Source organism: Schizosaccharomyces osmophilus, chromosome 2 (assembly GCF_027921745.1).
Source record: "Schizosaccharomyces osmophilus chromosome 2, complete sequence".
NCBI lineage: Eukaryota > Fungi > Ascomycota > Schizosaccharomycetes > Schizosaccharomycetales > Schizosaccharomycetaceae > Schizosaccharomyces > Schizosaccharomyces osmophilus.
In genome coordinates, this window is record NC_079239.1 from 340,663 (window position 1) to 364,521 (window position 23,859).

The 23,859-nt window shown below is 39.9% G+C and overlaps 10 protein-coding genes and 1 non-coding gene across 11 annotated transcripts; 6 read left to right on the forward strand and 5 right to left on the reverse strand.

The window, feature by feature from the left end:
* Window positions 1–1,136: 1,136 nt before the first annotated feature.
* Window positions 1,137–2,531, forward strand: tip1 (CLIP170 family protein Tip1; the record flags this gene model as incomplete). The annotated part of the gene is made up of 1 exon (XM_056181456.1): window positions 1,137–2,531. One exon carries the CDS (start codon window positions 1,137–1,139, stop codon window positions 2,529–2,531), a length of 1,395 nt encoding a protein of 464 aa, XP_056038041.1.
* Window positions 2,532–2,929: 398 nt separating this feature from the next.
* SOMG_02666 (glucose-6-phosphate 1-dehydrogenase) lies at window positions 2,930–4,351 on the reverse strand (the record flags this gene model as incomplete). The annotated part of the gene is made up of 1 exon (XM_056181457.1): window positions 2,930–4,351. One exon carries the CDS (start codon window positions 4,349–4,351, stop codon window positions 2,930–2,932), a length of 1,422 nt encoding a protein of 473 aa, XP_056038040.1.
* Window positions 4,352–5,250: 899 nt separating this feature from the next.
* On the reverse strand, window positions 5,251–5,856 carry obr1 (NAD(P)H dehydrogenase (quinone); the record flags this gene model as incomplete). Its single annotated transcript, XM_056181458.1, has 1 exon — window positions 5,251–5,856. One exon carries the CDS (start codon window positions 5,854–5,856, stop codon window positions 5,251–5,253), a length of 606 nt encoding a protein of 201 aa, XP_056038039.1.
* Window positions 5,857–6,743: 887 nt separating this feature from the next.
* Window positions 6,744–6,816, forward strand: SOMG_20124. Its single transcript has one exon. It is a non-coding gene; the product is annotated as a tRNA-Arg (tRNA).
* A 454-nt stretch (window positions 6,817–7,270) lies between these two features.
* fft3 (SMARCAD1 family ATPase Fft3) lies at window positions 7,271–10,072 on the reverse strand (the record flags this gene model as incomplete). Its single annotated transcript, XM_056181459.1, has 1 exon — window positions 7,271–10,072. One exon carries the CDS (start codon window positions 10,070–10,072, stop codon window positions 7,271–7,273), a length of 2,802 nt encoding a protein of 933 aa, XP_056038045.1.
* Window positions 10,073–11,313: 1,241 nt separating this feature from the next.
* On the reverse strand, window positions 11,314–11,548 carry SOMG_02669 (uncharacterized protein; the record flags this gene model as incomplete). The annotated part of the gene is made up of 2 exons (XM_056181460.1): window positions 11,314–11,460; window positions 11,513–11,548. 2 exons carry the CDS (start codon window positions 11,546–11,548, stop codon window positions 11,314–11,316), a joined length of 183 nt encoding a protein of 60 aa, XP_056038044.1.
* Window positions 11,549–11,903: 355 nt separating this feature from the next.
* atg14 (autophagy associated protein Atg14) lies at window positions 11,904–13,067 on the forward strand (the record flags this gene model as incomplete). Its single annotated transcript, XM_056181461.1, has 1 exon — window positions 11,904–13,067. The coding sequence occupies one exon, from the start codon at window positions 11,904–11,906 to the stop codon at window positions 13,065–13,067; it is 1,164 nt and encodes a 387-aa protein (XP_056037953.1).
* Window positions 13,068–13,361: 294 nt separating this feature from the next.
* Window positions 13,362–14,426, reverse strand: acp2 (F-actin capping protein beta subunit Acp2; the record flags this gene model as incomplete). The annotated part of the gene is made up of 3 exons (XM_056181462.1): window positions 13,362–13,756; window positions 13,811–14,207; window positions 14,421–14,426. 3 exons carry the CDS (start codon window positions 14,424–14,426, stop codon window positions 13,362–13,364), a joined length of 798 nt encoding a protein of 265 aa, XP_056037954.1.
* Window positions 14,427–16,740: 2,314 nt separating this feature from the next.
* Window positions 16,741–19,283, forward strand: bdf2 (BET family double bromodomain protein Bdf2; the record flags this gene model as incomplete). The annotated part of the gene is made up of 2 exons (XM_056181463.1): window positions 16,741–16,763; window positions 17,105–19,283. The coding sequence occupies 2 exons, from the start codon at window positions 16,741–16,743 to the stop codon at window positions 19,281–19,283; spliced, it is 2,202 nt and encodes a 733-aa protein (XP_056037955.1).
* Window positions 19,284–20,042: 759 nt separating this feature from the next.
* On the forward strand, window positions 20,043–22,064 carry utp5 (U3 snoRNP-associated protein Utp5; the record flags this gene model as incomplete). The annotated part of the gene is made up of 1 exon (XM_056181464.1): window positions 20,043–22,064. The coding sequence occupies one exon, from the start codon at window positions 20,043–20,045 to the stop codon at window positions 22,062–22,064; it is 2,022 nt and encodes a 673-aa protein (XP_056037956.1).
* Window positions 22,065–22,544: 480 nt separating this feature from the next.
* Window positions 22,545–23,297, forward strand: dsc3 (Golgi Dsc E3 ligase complex subunit Dsc3; the record flags this gene model as incomplete). Its single annotated transcript, XM_056181465.1, has 1 exon — window positions 22,545–23,297. One exon carries the CDS (start codon window positions 22,545–22,547, stop codon window positions 23,295–23,297), a length of 753 nt encoding a protein of 250 aa, XP_056037949.1.
* Window positions 23,298–23,859: the final 562 nt, after the last annotated feature.

The window sequence follows — 23,859 nt, forward strand, 5'->3', positions numbered from 1 at the left end:
AAATGTTTAATGTTTTATTTTTATTATTATGTGAGCATCCCAAAATCCGGTTTGATACATTATAATGGGACTTTTTGATGATAACCTGCTTGATTTTAGTTGATGACTCTCGCAGGTAAATCACAATATGGTAGCACAAACCATCTTATGATTAAGAATTGTCTTAATCAAGAACTAGTTGAATGAGATTTGATGATTTGGTACCTATCGAGTTGGCGTTCTTCATTCATACTCTTGATATTACTGGCAACAACACTAGTTAGTGGAGACAGCCAAGGACAAGACAAATTAGTTTTAAACAATAAATTCAATAAATGCGTGTGTGTTTGTTCCCGACATTTCTGCTTACATCAATTCTGTTTTACTTATTTTTCCTATGAACGAATATAGCTACGGTAAAAGTGACTGTACGAACAGAATAAAAACTTTATTAAACAATTTGTTACTATCATTTATCTAAGAGTTTATAGGCTTGCAAAATAGAACTTGCCCTTTATTTACATGGTTTCTATTTATTTTTTAAACATTGTGCTCGACAATATGAGGTGACTATGTCACTTAGGTATAGCTATTGCTAGTTTCTGTAGCTGAAGCACCGTTCACCTTCCAGGTTGCTTTTGAAGGAAATCGCTTGATGAACAGCTGGAATCAAATCATTTAATTTTTGTTAACTGTTTTCTATAAGTTATTTTTTGATTCACTAGGTTGATACTCATTTGCATAGTCACCTATTTCGATTTCTTTTCTTCACTTCAAAAACAGTACATCCATCTTCCTTTTTTTTTTGGCTTTTTAAAAATAAAAAACACAGGTCTTTTACCTAAAATTTGAATTGTCTTCATAATTGCTGAATGCAGGATCTGATTTTGACTTTGTAATCTGTTTACGAGAAAACTTAGAGCGAAACCATTGTTTTTGGTACACGTTCATTTTAGATCCTTCTTTTCTTTTATTCTTCGGGTTACTATATTTATTACTACCCATATCTAACCTTACGTATTTTGTCTAATATTTGAATGGTATTATACATCTAATTCCCCTTCTTTTTTATCCTTATTCCTTCTTTTCTTTTTAATCAGTTCTCGTCGTTTGCCGAGTAATCTTTTGTTTTGGATTTTTAAAATTTGTATTCAGATATGTTTCCTTTAGGAAGTGTTGCAGAAACAGCTACTGGAGAACGAGGGTTCGTTCGTTATGTCGGAGAAGTTGAAAGCCGTAAAGGCAACTTTGTTGGATTGGAGTTATTTCCTGAATACGCGGAATCCGGAAAAAATCGAGGAATCGTTGACGGAAAAGAATATTTCAAGACAAGAAATGGAGATAGAACAGGCATCTTCTTACCAATCGATAAATGTAAAATAGCCTCCTCTATAGCTGCTTCGCCATCGTCATCTCCGAAAGGTAATGAAAATTACATAGCATCCCCAGCTCCTACTTCCCTTCCAATGTCTCCCAATCCGCTATCTGCTATCCCAAGATTAACGGCTTTTCCCCCAAATAATAACATGAACGTAAACAGCATCTCATCGACCGCCCTTACACCTACGGAGAAAATCCTTCAAAAACGGATTGAAGAGCTGCTCTTTGAGCGTCAGAATCATCAACAACAATTAGAAGAAGTTCTTTCGAGCGTTGATCAACTTCAAGCGCTAGTCACAAATTTCACAGACCAGCAAGATGAATTAGATGAGTTACGCGAGCGGATCACCATGAAAGAGGAGCGTGTACAACAAATGAGAGAAGAGGCCTCTCAGAGGCGTCATGATTTTAATTCAACAATCGAATATCTAGAAGACTCTACAACCCGCCTCGTTGAATCTTACGAACATCGAATATCCGAACTTGAATTCCAATTAGACGCTTATGCAACGGATAAGCAGGGAGATGCATTTTTAAATGTGTGTCAAGAACGGGACGAAGCGTTAAGCCAAATTGAAGTCTTGGAGGAGCGCCTTGGGAAGGTGCTTAAGTCACGGACGCCTGCAGAAAACGGGTCTGTTCATGGGAAACATCGGAGCATCATTGAGAATGGCTCTCCAACTTTGACTAACGTTTCATATGAAAGCCATTCTAGGGGCAAAGCATCTCGAGAGTTACCAGAAAACCATCCTCAACGCCGTCAGACACTAGAGTTTTATGAAATTGAAATTGAGGTATTACGAAACAAGGCTGAATCCTTGCAGGTCGACTGCGATGAAAAGGGTTACTATATTAGTGAGCTAGAGGCTCGTTTAAGTAAAACCAGTTTTACTCCATCTGACATGGAACCTAATCACAACTCCACAGCCGAGCGGGAAAAGCTACTCAATCGAATCTCGGAGCTCGAATCTACGATAGAAAAAATGTCACTTCATGACGATTTTGAAGGTGAAAACCCGTCTTCCCTAAATAATATCCCAACAAATATTATTTCAGAAGATACCGATAATAACTCCGTTTGGTGTGAAGTCTGTGAAAATTCGAGCCATACGCTAGCTGAATGCCCTACAGTCTTTGGTACAAAGGATGAAGATATACCTTCACTAATTTAACATGTGTATATTTATTACTTTATATGTAACCCTTTTATTTTAAATGAATAATGTTTCATTGATGCTTTGAAAATTTAGACTTCTGTTCAACTTTTCCAGACCTAGCAAGCTCTATTCTATTGGATATCGTAGCTGTTTTTCTTGATAGGATGGAATTATTACCATAGCCTACAATTGAAATACCGTCGTACATATTGAACGCAAAAGGAATATTAAAACACATCGTACCGGAAATTTTATTTATCGTTCATAGCTTAAATAAATCATATGTAATAGTAACCATCATTCATCAAAAAATGATTGGACTCATTGGCAGTCCATATTGTATCAACAAGTGTCATTGATACGTTAAACATCATAGTCCAAAGCTGAGTTGTTAGCAATCGGAAGCACTTGAATCACTGTATAAGCTTCAAGTGAGATTTCAAATACTGCTCAGCTTCTTTAGGGCCAGTGCTACCCGCAGGGTAAGGCAAAGGCTCATTAGGGGAATCTAAAATTTCATCGAAAATACGCCAAGCATACTCGACTTCGTCGTCACGGACAAACTTTGTAGGATCGCCCCTGATAGCATCCTCAAACAAAATTTCATATGCATCCCTTTTGTTTTTCATCTCTTCCGAGAATTGCTCTTTGAAGTTCAAATTCAAGGAAGCATTCACACAAGTGCGTTCTGAACTCATGGGCTTGTTGGCGAAAGCAGTCAAAACAACTTCCTGATTTGGCTGAACACTGAATGAAATGTAATGGTCTTGATTCACATCGGTAAAGATACCAGACTCCTTACCTTTCAAGTAATATTTGATTTCAACTCTTCCTCTCTCCAAGCTTTTTCCAGAATCAAATACAAAAGGAACGCCCTTCCAACGTTCATTGTCTACGAAAAGTGTGGTAGCGACATAGGTGGTAGCTTTGCTTTCCTTTGAAACACCTTCCAAATCTTTATAACCACCCTTACCGTTACCGGATACATATTGACCTAAGATTGAGTCTTTTAGGGATGCATGCGAAGTGGCTTTCAAGACTTTAACCTTTTCGTAACGAACATCATCTGGACTTTCAGATTTGGGTTCATCCATAGCGGCCACGGTGAAGATTTGAGACATATGGTTTTGGAGAACGTCTCGAACAACACCATTGATGTCGTAGTAGCCCACACGACCATCACAACCACCGCCTTCCCACATAGAAATGTTCACAGACTTGACGTGGTGGTTGTTGAGCAAAGCATCCAAACTGTGTGGGTTGGCGAAGCGAAGGGTAGGCAGATTGATGATCATGTCCTTGGCTAAGTAATGATCAATACGGTAGATTTCGTCTTCGCTCCATTTTTTATGCAAATCTTCTTTGAGTTTGATAGAAGAATCATAGTCTTTACCAAATGGTTTTTCGATGATCATTCTAGTTCTCCCATCTGGAAGGTAAACATGATCATGAATGAAATTACCTACAGAGACGTAGGCGGAAGGGGGCAAAGCCAAATAGAAGACGCGAAGACCTTTGGATTGATCGGTGTTCTTTTCTAAGTTTTCAAGGTATTTGTTAAATTCTTTGAAAGAATCTGCCTGGTCGTACTGACCCGTAAAGTAAGAAACTCGGCTGATGAATTCGTCATAAAGTTTTGCTTGTTCTTGTTCTGGCTTGATGAAATCTTTTAGAGAGTTTTGAAAATCTGGTTCGGATAGTTTACTTCTGGCATAGCCTACAACGTAAAAGGACTGACGGTTGACGCAGTTTCTCGCATAGAGGTTGAAGAGTGCAGGGAAGGTTTTTTGATGGGCTAAATGACCCGAAGCACCAAAGACGATAAAACTCACCATGTTGAGAAATACGGATGTAGGAGTCGAATTCGATCCAAAAAAAGGGAAATAAGAAAGAGAAGAGAAACACTTGATCGTCAATTGACAGAAAAGAAACTAGACGACAATGGGTTGACGGTGAATGTTAAATCAAAGGAGTGCACAGAACAGGAATAGATTTGCCTTTTATGGCAATAAGAGGACGCATGATCCCCGAAAATCAAAGGAACGAAAAGAACGACATGAAATCATAACCAAGCATATTGTATTGGAAATGACGAATTGGTAGACGGATTTTGAAGAAAATAGGAACCATATGGTTTTCGTCGATGAGCTAGAATTCACATCATGTTACGTTGGGTAGGTGGCAGAAGGCCCATGTAATGCATTATGGTTCATTTCATAAATGGGCCTCATCGAACACACAGCAAACAGCATACAACAATGTGCACAGAAGCAAGTTTACGTAAAACAAACTCGAGCTGGACGACTACCGTATGTATTCGTTGTGTCTACGATGGTGGATCAGATCAACCTGGTGTAGTGTAATGTAGTGTAGAGTAGTAGTGGTAGTAGTGGTAGAAATATGTGAGTTAGTATAGCAGAGTGTGTTTTGACAATTTTAAGAGACGGTAGCAAGTAGATAATGGATGAAAAGACAAGATGTTTGTTTCAAAAGATTCCCATACAAAAAACAAACGACTCTCTACTAGTGAAACACATACACGCACACTGATATGAATATGCTTAGGCTTATTTTACGCTTTTACTGGCACTATTACTAGTTCTTGCTACAAATAAACACTACATACACTAAAACTGACGATCAAAGGATAAAATACAGAAAGGTTTATTTGTTCATTCAGTACCCACTCCAAGAATAAATAGGTAAATCATAACGTTGTAATTGCCTCTTCCATCTAAACACGGTAAACGGTGCGGTAGAAGGTCTCACCTTGGATGGTAGCAGACTCCAATTCTTGATCAGAAGGAGAGCGGCTGCCGTCAGCACCAGCGTAGGTACCGGCACCATAAGCAGAGCCACCATGGATATGGCCCAAGTCAGAAGCAATGCCAAAGGTGTTCTTGTAGCCCAAGGGAACATAGATCATACCGTGGTGGATGAAACTGGTCAAGGCAGTAAAGCCAGTGGTTTCTTGACCACCGCCTTGAGTACCGGTGGAGAAGAATTGACCAAAGTACTTACCGTGCAAAGCACCCTGGGCCCAGAGACCACCAGTGGCATCCCAGAAGGCACGGAATTGAGCGCAGGGAGTACCGTAACGGGTGGGATAGCCAAAGAGGAAACCGTCGTACTGGGTCAAGGTCTCAGTAGTAGCGACGGGGTAGTTGGGCTTCTTGGGAGCGTGCATCTTGGCCAAGATGTCATCAGACAAAATCTCGGGAATTTGATAGATAACAGCCTTACCACCGGCGGCTTCAATACCTTTCTTCTCGGCCTCAGCGAGTTGGGCAACGTGGCCATAGGTAGAGTACATAAGAATAGCGATAGTTTGACCAGACATGATGAATGATGTTAAGAAAAGAAAAAAAAAAATTTGGTAATATCCAACTGACTAGTTAGTTGTTGGTAAAAGATCAAAGGTGACGATGTTGAAAATTCACAGTGAGATTTCTCTCTTTATATAACTTTTTTGATGCATGATTTCATTCCCAATGATTCAGCTTTTTTCTTCAGAGAACAAAGTATTTGCTGACCACCCACTCTCATTAACCAAATATCCTTAGTATTCTGATGACTAATACCCAATTATTGGCCAAGAAGCTCGTGGATTTTTCTCTGATTTATAATCAACTATCAGTAAGTTTCTTTCTTCTGACTAAAAGCAAAAAATTTCTCTTATTTCGGCCATTTCTGGTCCATTTCGACGACCATTTTCTGCTTCTTCCTTGGGCCTTTTTTTTTTCAGCTCTCTCTAGCAGGTAACAAAAGTTTTCGCGAAAAGGATTTGCATCGACATTTTCGTTTACACTAACTTGCTTTTTTATTGGCCTGATAAGGGTTGACTGCTTGATTTTTAGTTTGATTCCTTATGACCGCATTGACGTCAATTATTTCGTATTCCGATTTCGCGCTGACACTCGTAAAGGGTTCTTGGAAGACATTACGTGCCGCGGTTCCAATTTGGTAAACATGTGTGAATGCGGTAGAGGCTGGTTTGGTACGTACTGGGTGGTGGCTCTGTTTAGTAGTCGAGGACAAAGAAAGAGTTTTGCTGGGATTGTAGCTAGGAGCGGCTTGAGATGGATTTCTGAATGTCTTGCTAAATCCTTGCTTGTTTTTTTTTTTTTTTTTTTTTTTTAGGAATCCAATGAGTTTGGTAAGTTGAACGTTCCTTTCGTTCTGCTCTCTCAGTAATAGATCTCTCTTTTATTTTTTACTCTCATACAAGGCCTCGTGGCCCAATGGTCAAGGCGCCTGACTACGGATCAGGAGATTCCAGGTTCGACTCCTGGCGGGGTCAGTATTTAATTTTATTGTTTTTATTTTTATTACAATTGTTTTTGTTTTTGTTTTTAAAGAAATCTTTTCATCGATGAATATCAATATTTATCAATATTCATCATCCATCAACTCTTAAAGGCTGTTATAGTTATTTCTTGCTGTAATTTTCATTGCAGTTGCATGCATGTCTCTTTATACTACATTTCAACAAACTCTACTCTTGCATCTACCTCGCATCTCTCTACCTGTTTAAAAAATATTACAATCATATTAATCTTTTCGATTTACTAGACTTATTAAATTCTCCCACCTTTAGCTCGGTCGTTTCGTTTCCAAAAAAAAAGGTACAACAAAAATAATAAAAAACACTGGTTCATAAAGTATACACTAGAATGCACCCGACGAATTAAATAAGGTAAATGCAATTACAACCATTTCTTTCTTTTCTTTTCTATTTTTTCTTGTCCATCTTTTCAATCGGTTTCTTCGGATTCTGCTTTTTCGGCTGTCTTTTCCGAAAGCGTTGCGTCCAAAGCAATCTTGGCATTCGCTAATCGTTGAATGTGTTCTTCGATTGTATTTTTCACCACAAATTTGATCACTGTCACCTCCTTCTTTTGTCCAACTCGATGTGCCCGATCTTCCGCTTGCAAATCATCAAATGGATTAAACGATACATCGTAAAGAATTACCATGTTCGCACATGCCAAGTTAATTCCAAATCCTCCTGCTTTTGTCGACAACAAAAATACATTGATACTTTCATCCGCATAAAATTGATCAATCAAGTCTTGTCGAAAATCAACTTGTGTCGATCCGTCAAACCTCAAAAACTTCAAACTCATACTCTTCATAACCAGCTGTAAAATGTCAAGAACCTGTGTAAACTGACTAAACAAGACAACCCGATCTCCTTTGGCAATCGCATTCTCCAATATCGTTTTCAACTTTCTCACCTTGGTCGCATCCATCCAAGGTTCGTTCTTCAGCTGGAACGGTTGAATCGTAGTGAACTTGCCGCATAGATTGTGTAACTCAATATCAGACATGTATTGCATGTCTTCAAATATATAGTTTTCGTTCGCCTTTTTGTATTGTGGTTCATTCATAATCTCCTTGGCCATCATTCGAAGAATCTCATCCTTGTAGCGAATTCGAAACAACATCGGGTGATCTGCAAGTTTCCGCAGTTGAACTAAAACAAATCCAGCTGTGCTCTTCTTTTTGGCGAGATTCGCATTCGTATCTAAATTTGTTTTCATGACATTCTCATCTAAAAGATTGTTGACGCTTTGCTTGTTTGCAAACTCATCATATCTCTTTTTCTCTTCTTCCGAGAACTCACAAAACTCTATGATACGTGTTTTCTTCGGCAATGCATCCAGAACTTGGTTCTTTTTACGACGCAATACAAATGGCGCCATCATCATCTTGGCTCGGGAAACTCGCTGCTCCGAAAGCAAAGCTCTTTCAAAATCGCTCTCGGGCGACTTCTTCATGGTGAAAATTACATCCAAACTCTTCAAACCATAGTCAAAAACATGAGGAAGAATAAATGCTAGCAGGGAAATTAACTCTTTCAAATTATTTTGAAGAGGAGTACCAGTTAGTAATACACGGAAATCTGCGGGAATACTCATCAAGTGACGATAACGTTCGGAAGCACGATTTTTCAGATAATGTCCTTCATCATAAATGCAGACATTAAACTTTTGATTCCGCAAAAATAACCGATCAGCTTTACTAGTAGCTGCCAAACGGTAGGTAGTTAACATGACATTGTAGGAATCTTTGTTGGAATTAATTCTTTCCCGAATCTCTTCACGCTCCACTTGAGATCCATAATACAGTTCAATTTTCAGTTTGGGACAAAATTTTGCAAACTCACGCAACCAATTTTCCATAGTAGATGCAGGTGCAATGACCAAGTGAGGACCATTCACATTCTTATCCATCAACATGGCAAAAAAGGCAATCGTTTGACATGTTTTTCCAAGACCCATTTCATCAGCCAAAATACCTGCCAACTTGAGTTCATAAAGCAAGTACAACCAATTGATACCTATAATTTGATAGTCTTGTAAACTAGCATCTTGTGAAAAGGAAGCTGGGGGTTCTGTTATGAAATGAGCATTGGACGGAGTACCAATGTTTTTCATTTGATCAAAACTAACAAGGGAAGTTTCTCCTTCTTCAAATGTAGTCGTACTTGGTAAGCCCCAGTTTTCGACTCCTCGTTGAATTTTTCCACCCAACTGTTCACATTGACGAATCAAAGCATCAACCACAAAGTAACCACGCATAATTTCCATACAAATGCCAACGAGTCGAGGACCCAATGGAGTTTTTTCACGTCTACCACGTCTTCCCTTAGGAATGATGGGGCGAGGCTGTTTGACAATCAAAGCAGACTCAAGGTCTGGAAAGGGTCTCTTGGCAACCATAAATTCGGATTCGGCTAACGTGCAACCAGTCATGTCAGCAAGATCTTGAGTTGGACAACGGTTGATGTACTTGAGAACTTCCTCCTTCAAGGCTGCGGTATCAATGCGTGATGCCCAGCGATCGGCATTGGATTCATCGTCCGAGTACATGTCATCGTTACTGTCATCATCGGCTTCAGGTTCATAGGTTTTACGAGAAGAGATGGGCAAGGTAAACTGAAGTCCATTTGTCACACTACTGGTGGCAGCGTACCTTTCACGCATTGTAGGACGATGAGCCGATGTCCTAGTAGGTGGCGCCTGCGAAACGAGAGATTGGGAAGAAAGAGAGAGAGGCAAGGAATCGCTAGCGTCTTCTTCTTCGTCTGCGTAAGAGGGCATTGTGCCAATCATTCCTGGATATGGTGGTTGCATATTGAAACTTTGAGCATCCAAGAAATTGGGCATTTCTCCATAAGGTATTTGTGGATTGGCAAAGGGAGGGGCATAAGGGTTTACAGAGGGAACAGGAGGAACTGTTCCAGGAAAAGATGGAGGAAGAAAGCTTTCAGCTGTAGGTATACCGGGAGCAGCTAAACCTGGGGCAATGTTCCCAGATTGTTTGTAGCCTTCAAGATTGGAAAGAGGGGTTGTAGACTGAACGCGTTTCGACATTTCTGACAAAATTTGAAGACGGGCATTGATGTCGCCACCCGATTCATTGGTCTTTTCTGAGGCTTCTGAGAGAGAGTCTGCAATGAAAGGTGGGAACACTGGTTTGCGCTTGGTGTCATAAGGAAGATCCTCATAATGACCGTTTTCGGCGTGATCTACTTTTCTTTTGCCGTCCATTTTGTGCAAATAGATATTAGGCGTTGTTTATAAACAAAAATATAAGAACAAAGGTATACAAGAAAGAGTTCAGCAAATGTGATTCGACAGAGACGAAGAATTCAGCTGTATAGAAAAAAAAGAGTAAAGAAAGGGAAACAATTTGTCAATGGATTCAATTGGCAAGAGAAAACAATTGGCCAATCTCGCTGTTCCCTTGGGAGTTTCGAAAAATCGACGATAGTTTTAAGAATGAAGGAAAGCCTTATTAATATCTTTCCGATCGTCTAAGGAAAAAGAAAAAGTATGTTTGCTTCAAGAATTATTCAAACAAATATACCGACACTTTCCAAAAGCATACACGCTGTTCTGCGTCGAGTCAACGAAGGGGCGAAAAATATCTTTTAAAAAAAAGAAAAAAACAAACTTTAAGAAGACAAATATTTCAACTTAAAGGAACCCAAATTCTTTGCGACTAACAAAAACACCAACAGCTTCGAAGGAACACACTCTCTTGATGGTCGACTAGAGAATGCAAAGATTTTCGAACCTTCGATTTCAAACTTCTTCAATATTAAAAAAATGTAATTAAAGAAAAAACAACTCTTCAAAGGAGAAATAGCCAGTGAAAATTCTGTTACTTGCTACTTCGCTTCACAATATACAGCAAATTTAGTACTATAGACAAGAACACGCTACTCCTGGTAGTTGTTCGTGGAGGGCGTTTTGCTTTGAGGCATGTATGTGGGTGGTGTTGATTTTTTTGTTTACAGCGATGTACCGTGAGACTCGAATAACAAATAAAGACAAATAACGAAACCACGAAAAATGAGGATACAGACATGGAAAGTGGGCTACCGCAAATGGTTTCACCATGCCATATATAAATACAATACCATATAGTATACAGGAAAGAAGGAGGAAGGAAGAAGGAGGAAGGAGAAAGAAATAATCAAATAAAGGATGTAGTTGAGTACTTTATTAGGGTAGAATAGATGATAGATCGTCGAAATGAAAATTGTATTGTTTTGAAATTCCATTACCAGTATACTTTGAGTCTTTATCTTGTGGTCGTAACAGATAGGAGTGATCTGGTGGTTTTTGTTTTCTCAATTGATTCATCTCTTTATAAAACGAGTTGTTTTTAGGGTCGTTCCATGGATAATATTCTGATAGTACTGGAATTGAGCTTTCTTCAACCGACCAAACGCTGTAAATAGACATTGATTCGCGTCGAATAGATACACTTAAATCAAATTAGATCACTGCCCTATGCTTAAGAAAGGGGGCAGGCCGGATGCCTTTGTTTGCTTGAATTGGGATTCCACTAACCACGAACCAGTACCTTCATCCTCAGGACCTGGAGTAGAACTCGAAAGCCAGCCAATTCGTTCACAATATTCTGTATTCTTTAATTTTGAAAAGAAACAGGATCACTTCTTTCCTTACATACGGCCTTACAGTAATCATATATCTGGAATCTCGTGAGGGTGCCATTGAAATCACCATACAGGATTCTATTTAGTTTGGAATTGATAAATTCATTGAAAGAAAGAAATGCAAAAATTTACTGCTTAGAATTTGACCTCCCCATACGAAGATACGTGCATTCACACACATTTCTCTGTCTCTCCATCACCCAAACTGCCTTTACTTTTCTATTGGATTCTTGTAAGGAACCTTTGTTTTATTACCTTGGCTGTTGAGCAAAGATCATTATCATCATCATCAGCGATTTCTATCTCATTGTTGCGTTGTGTTGTTTGATCGTTTTTTTACAAAAATCAAAAATATTCACTTCACGATAAGCCCTTTTTCTGCCTTTCGGGAAGGACCTATTTTTTTTCCTTGCATGCCGAATGCTACGAAATGTCAACTTTGCGAAACAAGACGGCCTTCCATTTGTGAACAATGCCTGTGTAGAGATCTGACGAGTTTTTTCAAATTCAAGGATCAGAATCAAAAAGAAGTTTTTTCCCACGTAGAACATATACGACAACATCAAGGGAAACATGTTTTGTTTCGAAAATGCGTTTCTGAAAAAGAAGTGCTATTGCATAAATTGGAAAGGTTATGCCATATCCGAAACGATAAGCTGTCTGTTCTGTCCACCCTTCAAGAAAAGATCCATACTATGAAACAGGAGACCCAAGGGAGGCGAGAGTCATTAGAGCTCAAAAGCAAAAACCTCAACGACTGCTCCATACACAACCGTGATTTGTGTGCCGAGAGATATATATATTCTCTTCAGCATTCCGAGACTCTGCAAGTTAAGCTTGCTGAACTTCAGCAATCACTCATTCGAAAGGTTCTCGACATGTACCAGCTTCATTGGCGCAGGGACGTTCGTTTGTTGTCTATGGACAATGGACGCAAACATTTTTCAGAGAACGAAGGCGGTACTGATTCCATTGACGCTAGTTTAGCATATCAACTCTCCAAGCTGACAATGAGTGTATCGGGATCTGGGTCTGGTTATGAGGAAAACGTACAGCGCAGAAACCAAGCATTCTTAGAACAAGCCACCCAATTGAATGATTCTGTTACGATTTCCGGAGTCGATGTATGTACAAAGAACAAAGAAAAAGTGTTCTTAAACCCGGAATCTGCTTTAACTTTATCATTCATCTGTATTTTTTTAGCCCAGTACTTGAACGTCACCCTTCCTTGCCCTATTCAATTACCCTCGCCGGATCAAAAAGCACTCCCAGTTTACTCCAATGACCAGATGCTATACATCATGTATAACATTGGATGGCTTGCATCAATTACGGGCACATTCATCATTCCTAAAGGAATGTCTCAATTACAACAAATGGAACTTCTTCAGTGTACAGGATTTTGGCTTGTTCAATTACAATCTAAATCCATACAAGTCAAAAGTCTTGCTTGCTGTCCTCAGTTAGAAATGGATTTTGTTACGTTTTATCGTTTATCGTGTGCTCATAATCCATATGCTTTTAGTTACGGCCAAACGAGATCGAAATCCTCGAAAGCATTCCAACTAATCTCATGAAGGAATTGATGTTTCTATTTATTGGATGTTTCGAATTTTTATCTTTAATTTTCTTTCCTGAAGTTTTCTTCAGAGAAGACTGTTTATGTATATTTTAGTTATGATTCACGCATTTTAGTTTGTTTTAAGATTTTTTTTTATACAAACGTTAATTAATATTCGTTTTTGCCTTCTTTATATCTTTATAAAATATCGGTTATTCTCTACTAAGAAAGCCCAAGGTGCCTAATTGTAAGAAAGTAAATGGACAGTCTTGTAGCGAAAAAGAGAAAGTAGAAAAAAAATCATAGACAATTAGTTAGAAAGATTCTTCAAAACCGAACGGAGAGCCATTTTGTCGGGATTTTCAGAAATGGGTTGCATAGAGCGAGTTTGATTAATGATGTCTCTTGTTTTATCAAAATAAACTTCTTGAAGGAAGTTGCGCATACGGGTTTCCATCTCTTCAACTAAACGACCAATGTTGCCGACTTCGCCGTCCTGCTCACTTGCAGGCATGCGCTGCGAAGTTTGGCGAGTTAAATGGCCAGAGAGATTCAAGGCCCCAGAGACAAGAGACGAATGTTGGTCCGATCCGAGGTAAAGGATGATAGTACTAGTTAAACGATAGTCAAAAACATCCGTTTCCGATGTGGGCAAACATTCAAAGACATGAATAGAATCCCAACCGCAGCTGCCAGAGCTGGAAGCTAAAAAAATGTTAGATTAGTGGAAATCTTGAGGTGAAATAATAGAAATCATACCTTTTTTGATAAGTACGGCGCCGGCATAGGAATCATCTTGGTCCCATAAATAAACGCTACTAACACCGCCTTCATAGTATAAATCTAGATAGACCCGCATCGCTTCATTGAGATCCGACTCTAGCTTTCTCACACGATCGCTGGAAACGAGGCCATCCTCCAAAGGAGGGTCGTATTTGTTTGTCCAGGGAGAACGATAGGAATCACCATCACGGTTAAAGTCACAAAGCAGATACTGGTTACCAGATTCAGAGCAACTACTAACTTGCAATGGTTGATCTACGGAAGAAAGAAGAACATCAGCCAGATCGGGGGCTACAGCTAGAATGGCGTCCAAATTTTTTGAAATGTCCTTGGGGTTCAACCGGCGGAGTAAGTCTAAGGCAGCATCTTCAGGCTGGTGATTGTTAGTTAGGAATGATGTCGGTTCTATGGTGTCAACATTTCACTTGAAAGTTGAGCACAAGAGGAATTGTGCTCAAGAATCAGCTCGCTAAACAATGATTCTTTTTGTTTACGTCTGCAAAACCCTTGAAGCAGCACTTGCGGCGCATGCCTTCCCGAGAAACAAAATGAATTTGAGCAAATGCAGACTTACAAGCATACTTACCAACATTTTTAAATAAAATAAGAATGAAGAAACCTTTAAAAATACTTCTACGTACAAACAAAGCAATGAATCGGGTGGAATGTCAAGAAAAGCAGTGTGCTGATGGGATTGCTTTGGACGTTTGGCGAAAAAGTACTCTACCAGTTTTTAACAGAGAATCTTTTCTAAAAAAACGTTATTCCCAAAAGGCGGAATTCACAGAACGACAGCAAAAAAGAAGGAAGTGACAGAAGGACTTGTGGTGTACGGAGTGACAATTCATGTACACACAATCCGTATGATATGAAGGAGACATATCCAGAACGAACAACCCCAGGATGTCAAATTGCGGCTTGTCACATTCTATGAACAAACTGGAAAATAAAAAAAGGTTTTAGAGGGTGTTATGGAGCCTGCGCCAATTTTTGTTTGTGGTGATACTTTTGTGTTTGTACTTACTATGATAACCAGCCTAGCAGTGGGCGGCGAACATACACTTTGCAAACCAAACCATATTGAACCACCACAGTCGAGTCAAGTGTTTCTCCTATATTTAAAACATGGAAGAATTGACTTGGTTGGAATCTTAATATTTTACAAGAATTTCTTTTTCTACGTAACCACAAACATGAAGATGAACAGAAATTTTTAAAAGCTTCATCAAGTGAGGACTGGTACACGACAAACCAAAGAAATGGAGAAACTCATAAGGATGTACAAAAGAGATGTGAAGGAAATAACTTGTTGGCTGGCTTTCTATGACCTTGTTATTTCTATGGAACAACACGGTTTGACGGGTTCACACATTGTCCGCTCGCTGCAACGGGAGAAATCCATGGCTTACTCTAAGCAAAATGTTTTCTGTGTTGATCGGCCGCAAAACAATCGAACTATGGGCTTGGGAAGCACTTTGATCGATGGGTTTTGTCTTTGCAATGACTAGGATGACTTGATTTCCTAGTGTTGTCACAGAGCAGCTGCGTTGTTATGACGCCCATGATCTTCCAAAAGTCCAGTTTGCTATAACATGTACGTTTTATCGGGCAAGCATTTTTTGGGTATGTAAAGTCGCACAATGCACATTGCACACTACACAAATGTAAACACGCGGGCCGAAGCGAAATCAAGAGAAAGAGCCAAGCTTTTTTACAAAGAAACAAGAAGGAAAGATTTCTTGTTTATTTCTTCCATCGCTGTCCTATAACTTCTTTTCCTTCTTTACTACCTACTTCACTTTTTCTTCTGATTCGCTATACTGTGCACCAACGCGCGTCCGATAATTCGATTACTGATACTGAAAATTCTAGCGGATTTTAACTTACCGAGCTAGATGGAGAACACCAGTTCATTCTTAAGTTGCTATACTGAAACATACCAAACTTTGCTATTATTGCCACCGATATCATGATGTGGCCATGATGGAGGAGCTGCTACTAGGTGGAGGAAGTTACATCAACAAAGTAGGTTTCGATTATGTTCGATCACGTTCGAATCATGGTGTAGCCTTCTTTTCCCAAAGAAAGTGGCAGACAGAGAGAAACAGGAAGAAGCTCTGTGTGGTGCTGTGCTGTCTTGATGGCCTTTTCTGTATCTTCATTCTCCTGTGAGAGAGTCTTGAGGCTTCTTCCTGTAAGAGGAATATGCTCCAGCGTCTTCTCTGACTGACATTGCGAACCCGTAGGCGAGTATGAGCACTGGTGTGTGTAGCTTAACTTCTTCTGCTTGTTTGCTCGTACTGCAAACACCAAGACTACGTAGCATGGAAAGACTCGTAGACTCGCCCTTCCTCAGTAGTAGATAATTGGGTTTGTAGAACGAGTGCGATGTATTTCACATACAATTAAAAGCACAGTAGGAAGAGGAAATTGGTCGAAAGACAACTCAATTGCATCCTCCAAGCTGGTGAAGGACTACTGCTGTAATTAATAAGATGGTGGCCGTATCTGAACGCGGTTTGTTTACAACAAATGAGCTGCGGTACGGATGACATTTATGTAATGTTGATTGGATTCCCCATCTACCAATGATAACACCTCGTAATCCATTCCGCCTCTATGTTAATTATCATCGGAACCCTAACCCTGAGTGGATCCGGGACTTATACCTACATGTTCCCTCCTTCCCTCTACAAACAACAATTATTTTACTTTGAATCGACAGACCCAAGATCGAGACGTTAATTTTCACTATCCCAAATAGTGAATCGAGATTTGTTTGGATCGTTTTTGAAGAAACTACTAAATTAGAGGACCTGCTGCTGAATGCGGGCATTGCAGTACCGTGAAAGAATTTATCTTTTGTGAAGTTTATTGTTGAAGTGCTGTGAGAACAGTGTACTTACATGAACAGTGAGAATATTATATCGTAAGTTGGATTCCAAAATTGCGCGCGCAAGTTACACCTAAGAGATTAGCGGGACATGTCATCGATTGGTAAATAGGATTTCAGAAGACATTCACAATTTACAAAAGTAGATCACAACAAAAACAAGAACATGAGAGGAACCCTTTTGGATGTTGCAGAGTGTTGCCTTATTGTTGAACGACTATTCAACATGTAGTCTCTGAATTCTGCATTTCTCAATGGGTTTGTTTTGTTTTGTCTTCTTTTCCATCTAGTAATTGTTATCCCGAGTCATTTCTCCTGTGTGTCCTTGCGACGCAATGCAATTGCTATTCATGCAATTCCTTACTAACATTTAGTAGTGTGAAATCTTCGCAGGGGAAAGTGAATATTGCAAACGATTTTGGTAAACACAGTATGGGCTCCATGAACGTTTCTAATATTGACATTACTGTAACACACCCTTACTCTGCCGAAACTGCATCTATTAACAAGACTGGACTGGGAAAAATTCACGACTCGACATTTACACCTAGATCCCCTGAGCCTTCTATGAACGGCGAAGACAAGAAAGCCTCTTACTTTTCCGGAAACGAGAACGAGGATGAGGCATTAGACTTGTTTGGTGATAATGAGTTTGAAGAAGAAAGTTTACCATATCAAGACAATGACTATTCTTCCCAATATCTACATCCCACACCCCCATACACAAATTATGATGATGAGTCTCCCTCATCCCCTTCACAACCGTCCGAAGGAGCTGGCAAGAAGCATATATTAGAAACCAATGCCTCTACACAAGCGGATGTCAACGAGACCCCAATCAAGCGTCAACGCTATGAACACGAACCGTCGTATCATCCAACCCGAGGTCAACCCGAACAGCAAGAGCCTCTTCCCACTGATATGCAAACAAACTCAAAGCTTCCTGTAGTACCTCCTTTCTCGGAAAAGGTCTCGAATACCGCTGGCGGTAAAGCTCAAGTCATTACAAACATGCAGGACAGCGCAGTTGATGAGAGTGAATACGTTTCACCGAAGGAGTATCCCCCAATGACGAAAGAGCAACACAAGTACATCCATGCCATGCTTCGTCAACTTCGTCGTGGTCGTGATTCAATTCCTTTTCGTGCCCCAGTTGATCCAATTAAACAAAACATTCCTGATTATCCTACAATAGTGATGCGCCCAATGGATTTAGGGTCCATTCAGAAAAAGTTTTCGAGTGGACAATATGCCAGTGCCGAGAACTTTATCGACGATATGAACTTGATGTTTGAGAATTGCTTTCTTTACAATGGTACAGAATCTCCTGTGGGTGTGATGGGTAAAAACCTACAGGCAACCTTTGAGCGTCAATTAAAGCAACTGCCTTCCCCGTACGTCACTAGCTCATCTAGACCAGGACGACGTCCTCGTAATGTGCCTGCGGCTACTAGACCCACGAGTAGTCGGACGCGAAGGCAATCTGCTTTATCGTCCGGCCGCGACAACGTGTACGATCTAAAGCCTCACCGCAGAAAAGATGCAGCTGAAATGAAATTTTGTCAGTCTGTGCTGAAGGAGTTGTTGAAAAGACAACATGAGTCATATGCGTATCCTTTCTATAAACCAGTGAATCCTATCGCTTGTGGTTGTCCCGACTATTACAAAATTATCAAGCACCCCATGGATCTTTGCACGATGCAAAACAAGCTGAATCACAATGAATATGCGTCTCTTAAAGCTTTTGAAGCTGACATGTTGCTCATGTTTAAGAATTGCTACAAGTTTAATCCTGCTGGCACACCGGTACACATCATGGGTAAAAAGCTTGAATCTGTATTTCAGAAACTGTGGGCCGAGCAGCCTGATTTTGATTCTGAAACCTTAAGTTCACTTTCCTCTGTAAATCCCGACTACTATTATGGTGACAATGATGTTTTCGACAGTGCAGACGAGTTCATGGAAGATGACGGGGAAGAATTTGAAGCTGTTAACCGACAGATATATAGACTTCAGAGCACTTTACGCGCGATGAAGACGCGTGCCCGCCCCTCTTCAGCTTCTCATCGTTCTCGTTCTCGAAGCCTGAGTATTGACCAGTTCCCACCTATTACTTATGAAATGCAGAATGAATTAGCCGAACAATGCAACTACTTAACGGCTGATCAATTGACGCATGTCGCCGAAATTCTGCGTTCTGCATTACCGCATCTTCGTAAAACCGATGAAATAGAAATTGATGTATCGTCGATGCCTCCTGATGTGTTCTTTAAAGTTTATTACTTTGTATGCAAGGGAGACGAATCGGCTGCCGATTACATCTTAATGTCACCTCAACCACAGAAGGAAGAAAGAAAAGGTCGTGCCTTGTCAGAAAATGAGCAAGCCGAGAAGATTCGCCAGCTCCGTGCTCAACTCGATCGCTTTGCAGGAATAACTAACCAGAATAAAGGATTGAATAATTCTTCAGCTGCCTATCAGTCGAAGGCATTTGCTACGGATGAATCGTCTTCTGAAGATGATGGCGAAAGCAGCGAAAGCAGTAATTCAGCATGAGCTAATGCGGGAAGAAATTTGTTTTCTTTAATTTCAAGGTTTCGGTTTATCATTCTTATTATTATAATTCTTGTTATTCTTAATTTTTCGGGTTACTTGCGCTGTACATATATTACATATGTGTTTTTGCTTATGCTGAATTTGGTCTTTTAATACTTTCACATTCTTTATCGTTGAACGTCTTTCGCTCGCATGATCTTCCAGTAACGGTTTACTTCGTGATTTCAGAACTGAAATCTAGTTCCAATTTGTTATGATTCTTTTGATATAATGTTTTTATTTTTTTTGGTGAACTGTCTGAATCAGTCTGTCGGTTTTCTCTTTGTATTTCATTCTAATTTACCTTTTTTTTCTGCGATTTTGAAAGCACTGTTTTGTTTTATCTATACTGAAAACCGCAGTTGTGATTTACCATGTTTCATCCTGTACACTAGTTAGCGTCTATATTTCATACGTTTAATAAAAGTATTTTCCAAGACTAATCATATGTAGTATACTTTTACGCTGAGAAATTCCAAATTGGGTTGGAATAAGAAATGAATCACTAGCTGCAAAAACTGTACACTGAAGAGTTCGAGATGGTACTATAAACCAAGCAAATTTTTTTTTTCTTTGCTTGGTGGAGTATCGTCTGCGTGCAATTACACGCTATAAAAAATTAACGAGGTGGTATATCATACGCTATTCCATGTGGGTTGCTCAAGATTTGCCAAAGCAGCAAACCGCCAAACTCAGGATCCTGACAGCAAACAATCCCAAATGGCAGCTAGGAGTCGGCCCAAATCGACATTCCGGACGGTACGGGATAATGGACTCAACCTTGGGGCTTTCCAAGAGTCTTCGAAGCTTTATGCAAGTATAACGGACGCTATAGATTCTCAGCGTCTGCGTGTTTTTGATTCGCAAGAGGGATCGCTCAAAACCGAATACGCTTTAGAAGGGAATCAGCGTGTCAGTAGTATTAGTTGGGATCAAGCAGCTGAATACGATGTTGAGCCTATAGATGGTTCCATAGGTGCCTCTGGTCATGTCGTACTTCTTGGTACAGAAGATGGCGAAATTTTAGTTTATTCAGACGCCCTCGGCACAGTTACGAAATCATATAGTTTTGGACAATTGGGTAAGATCACCAAAGTTGCTCTTTTGAATTCATATGGATTTGCCATCGACAGCCTTGGAAAGGTTGTTCATTTCAACGTTAACAATGGTTCTCCTATTCAAACAATGAAGATTACCAGTTCTTCTCGAGAATTCTCCGGTGTATATCCTTCCCCTCGCATTCCAAATGCTGCCATTGTCACTTCACACAGCGTGCATTTGTTGGCACTCCCAGATTCGGATCCCGTCGATACCTTAACCACCCATACAACGCCTGTTCGATCTGTCGTTTATTCTTCTGTTGCAACATCATCACAAGATTTTATTGTTTTTGCGACAGCTGCTGAACAGGACCGATTTGTCAACCTATTTAGCAAGCAAGTCTCCAATGAGAAACTCGACGATGTCCCTTCTAAGAATATAGGAGCACTTGTTTGTGAAAACGACGTACAAGAACTCACAGTGTGCGAGAAGACCGAGGAGGCTTCTGGGAAAAAGGGTAGTATTCTAGCAGCACTTTCGGTAGACGGTACTATTGAATTGTTCGATAATCCCTGGGAGTCGAAACTTTCATCTGGATCTGGTGGAGTCGCGTCTCTATCCCGCAAGCGTAAATTATTGACAAGCCATTCCAACCTCAAGATTCGTTTCTCTCGTTCTCGTGGCGGTGTTATTATTGCACTTGAATCCATTACTTTTGTTAATGCAGGTACTATAGTGGTTGCATGGAAGGAGGGCACTCGCACTATTTTCGAGAGTGTCCCTTGGAAGATTTTGTCTTCACAAGCAACCGATGGACTGTTAGAATTGGTTCGTCCCAAAGCTCGAGATGTCAATAAAGTCGGAAAACCCGTCGTCACTTACGATGAAGCAAATGCTACTGTTACAACGGGTGTGATGCAAAAGCATGCTGCGAATATGGGAGATCTTTCCGTTGAGGAAGAAGCGCAAGTCGAAGAACAGGAGCCTAGTCTTGCTGAACGCTTGCAGACGCTTACCAAGTTAGATCAGCAAGCCCAAACTACTCCCACACAAGTTTCTGCTTCTACTTCGTTAGCAACTGTGCTAACTCAGGCATTGCGAACAAACGATCAAGCTCTCCTTGAATCATGTTTCAATAATCAAAGTTTGGAAGTCATCGAGAACACTGTTCGCCGTTTAGACCCTGCATTGGCTCCGGCCTTATTAGATAAAGTAGCTGATCGTTTAGCCCGTCGCCCCTTAAGGGCAGACACATTCCTGACTTGGATTCGCTGCACTCTAATTTTTCATGGTGGTCACTTAAGCTTAATCCGCGATCTGAAAGATCAGTTAGCTACTCTTCGTTCAGTATTGGAAACCAGAGGTTCCAAGTACACAAGCATGCTTGCGTTACAAGGAAGATTAGATATGGTGTTTTCTCAGATTGCTTTGCGAAAGGCTGGTGGCTCAAAGGATAATGCTGAGAACAATGAGCCTATTACTGTATATTACGATGGCTTTGAAGAGGATGAGGATGAAGACATGGAAGGAGATGAAGACGACGAGGATCTGGATTCCGATGAGGAGGACATTTCAGATGATTCTTCCGAAAACGAAGACCATGCAGCAGATGGTGAAGTACATTCAGACGAAGATTATGATCAAGAATTGCACGAGGAGGACGTTCAACATGATTCTTCAGATGAAGAAAACTCTGAATGAGCCTAGATATTCGGGCAGCGAATTGGCTTGGGATGTTCTCAAAAAAAAATAAAGAGAGAACATAATCTTATTTTAAGGTAGAAAGAAGAAAACGAAAATGGTCGTTTTCTTAGATCTGAAAATGTGATTTTTTAAAAATCATGGGTGAGGTTTTTTATATTGGTTTTGGATTTGCGTTACTTAATATATATTATATTGTGTTTGATAGAAGACCGAAACGTTTACGGTAAAAAAATGAAGGGTTTGTTTTGGTATACGATAGGCTAGTGGAAGTAGAAGTGTATTGAAAAGAATCTTGTGAACATGATTTATTTGTAGAAAACTGTTTTATCAATAATAATGGTAAATACTTCACGAAAGAATATACTGCTTATTGTGGTGTTGAGGATATATGGTTCGATCACTACCACGACTTATAGCTACTACTACGTTGTCAATTCTCTATATACCTGAGTAGAAGAACGCTAATGAAAGCTACCAATGACTTCAAATGTAGACGGGAATTTGAAAATCATAGTTCGGTTCGCTTCTGCAATTCCTGATCTTACATTGGAAATTTCAAATGCAGGAGAGACAACGATCCGGGAACTTTTCAAGACCATTCGTAGTCGCATACCAGACTGTAGGGATAAACACTTAAAACTGATATTTCAAGGCCGTCTTTTGTCTCCGTTATTCACTATAGAAAGAGCTGTAAGGGGAAACTGGCATTATGATCCTCATAAAGAAGATGACGAATCTCGAAAAGCATTTATTCATTGCATTGTTGGACCTCAACTATCACCAAATGAATTGGCTCCAGAAGACATAGAATTAAGTCAACTTCAGCGCTCCGGTGCTTCAGAGGCGGAGGCGGAGGCGTCACATCCTACAGAGATGCTGAGAGGTTTTGACCGGCTCCGCGAAGCTGGTTTCACAGAATCCGAGATTTCTAGTTTGAGATCCCAGTTTCATCAAGCTCGTGGTACGAATTTAGAGTCTCTTTCAGAGGACGCTGTACGCGAAGCTGAGGATGATTGGATCGACAATGGGGCACAAACTTCATCAGCTGATGAATTTGATATGTCTTACGAAACGCTTTTGGCCGGCGTAATGATTGGATTCTTTGGTGGTGCTATTGCATGCTATTTTCTCTGGCAAAGAACTATGTTTTCCCTGCGAATGCAGCTCTCAATCTTGGTAGGTATTATTTGCAATTTTGTTTATGGCGTTTTACATTCCTATCGATGGTAAAGGATTGATTATATTGCTTACTATAACATCAAGGTGTTTAGGACATGAGCAATTCTTTCTTCTTGAATATTTGAATTCAAAAAGTGGCTGCCGAAGCCTTATTTTTCAAATCTTTACGATTAATTTATCTGTGTGTCATCACATCATTCGTTTTATTTCCGAATCAAGGAAACAGCTTGAAAACTTTGGATTTATCTCATTGATGATTGTTCTATTCTCTCTGCGTTGCCAAATCCATTATATCACTGTTCTTCATGCATAGTACACTCCATGACTTCTAATGACTAGAATAGTATTCCATTTTATAATTATTATTTTAATTACAAATTTATCGGTTTTGGGATTGTCTTTTAGACGATAGTTACAAGCAGGAAATGTTTCCAATCCGTTTCAATTTTCAACAGCATTGTTTACACAATAGTGAATCGCATCATAAATTCGTTACAAGTTAATAGTGGCTTTAATGCAATTTACTCGTAACAGTAATTTACGGTATTTTAGCAAATTTAAAATTTAAGTAGGATTTTTGTGCTTGTGAAATTTCATCCTTCACCAGCTACTT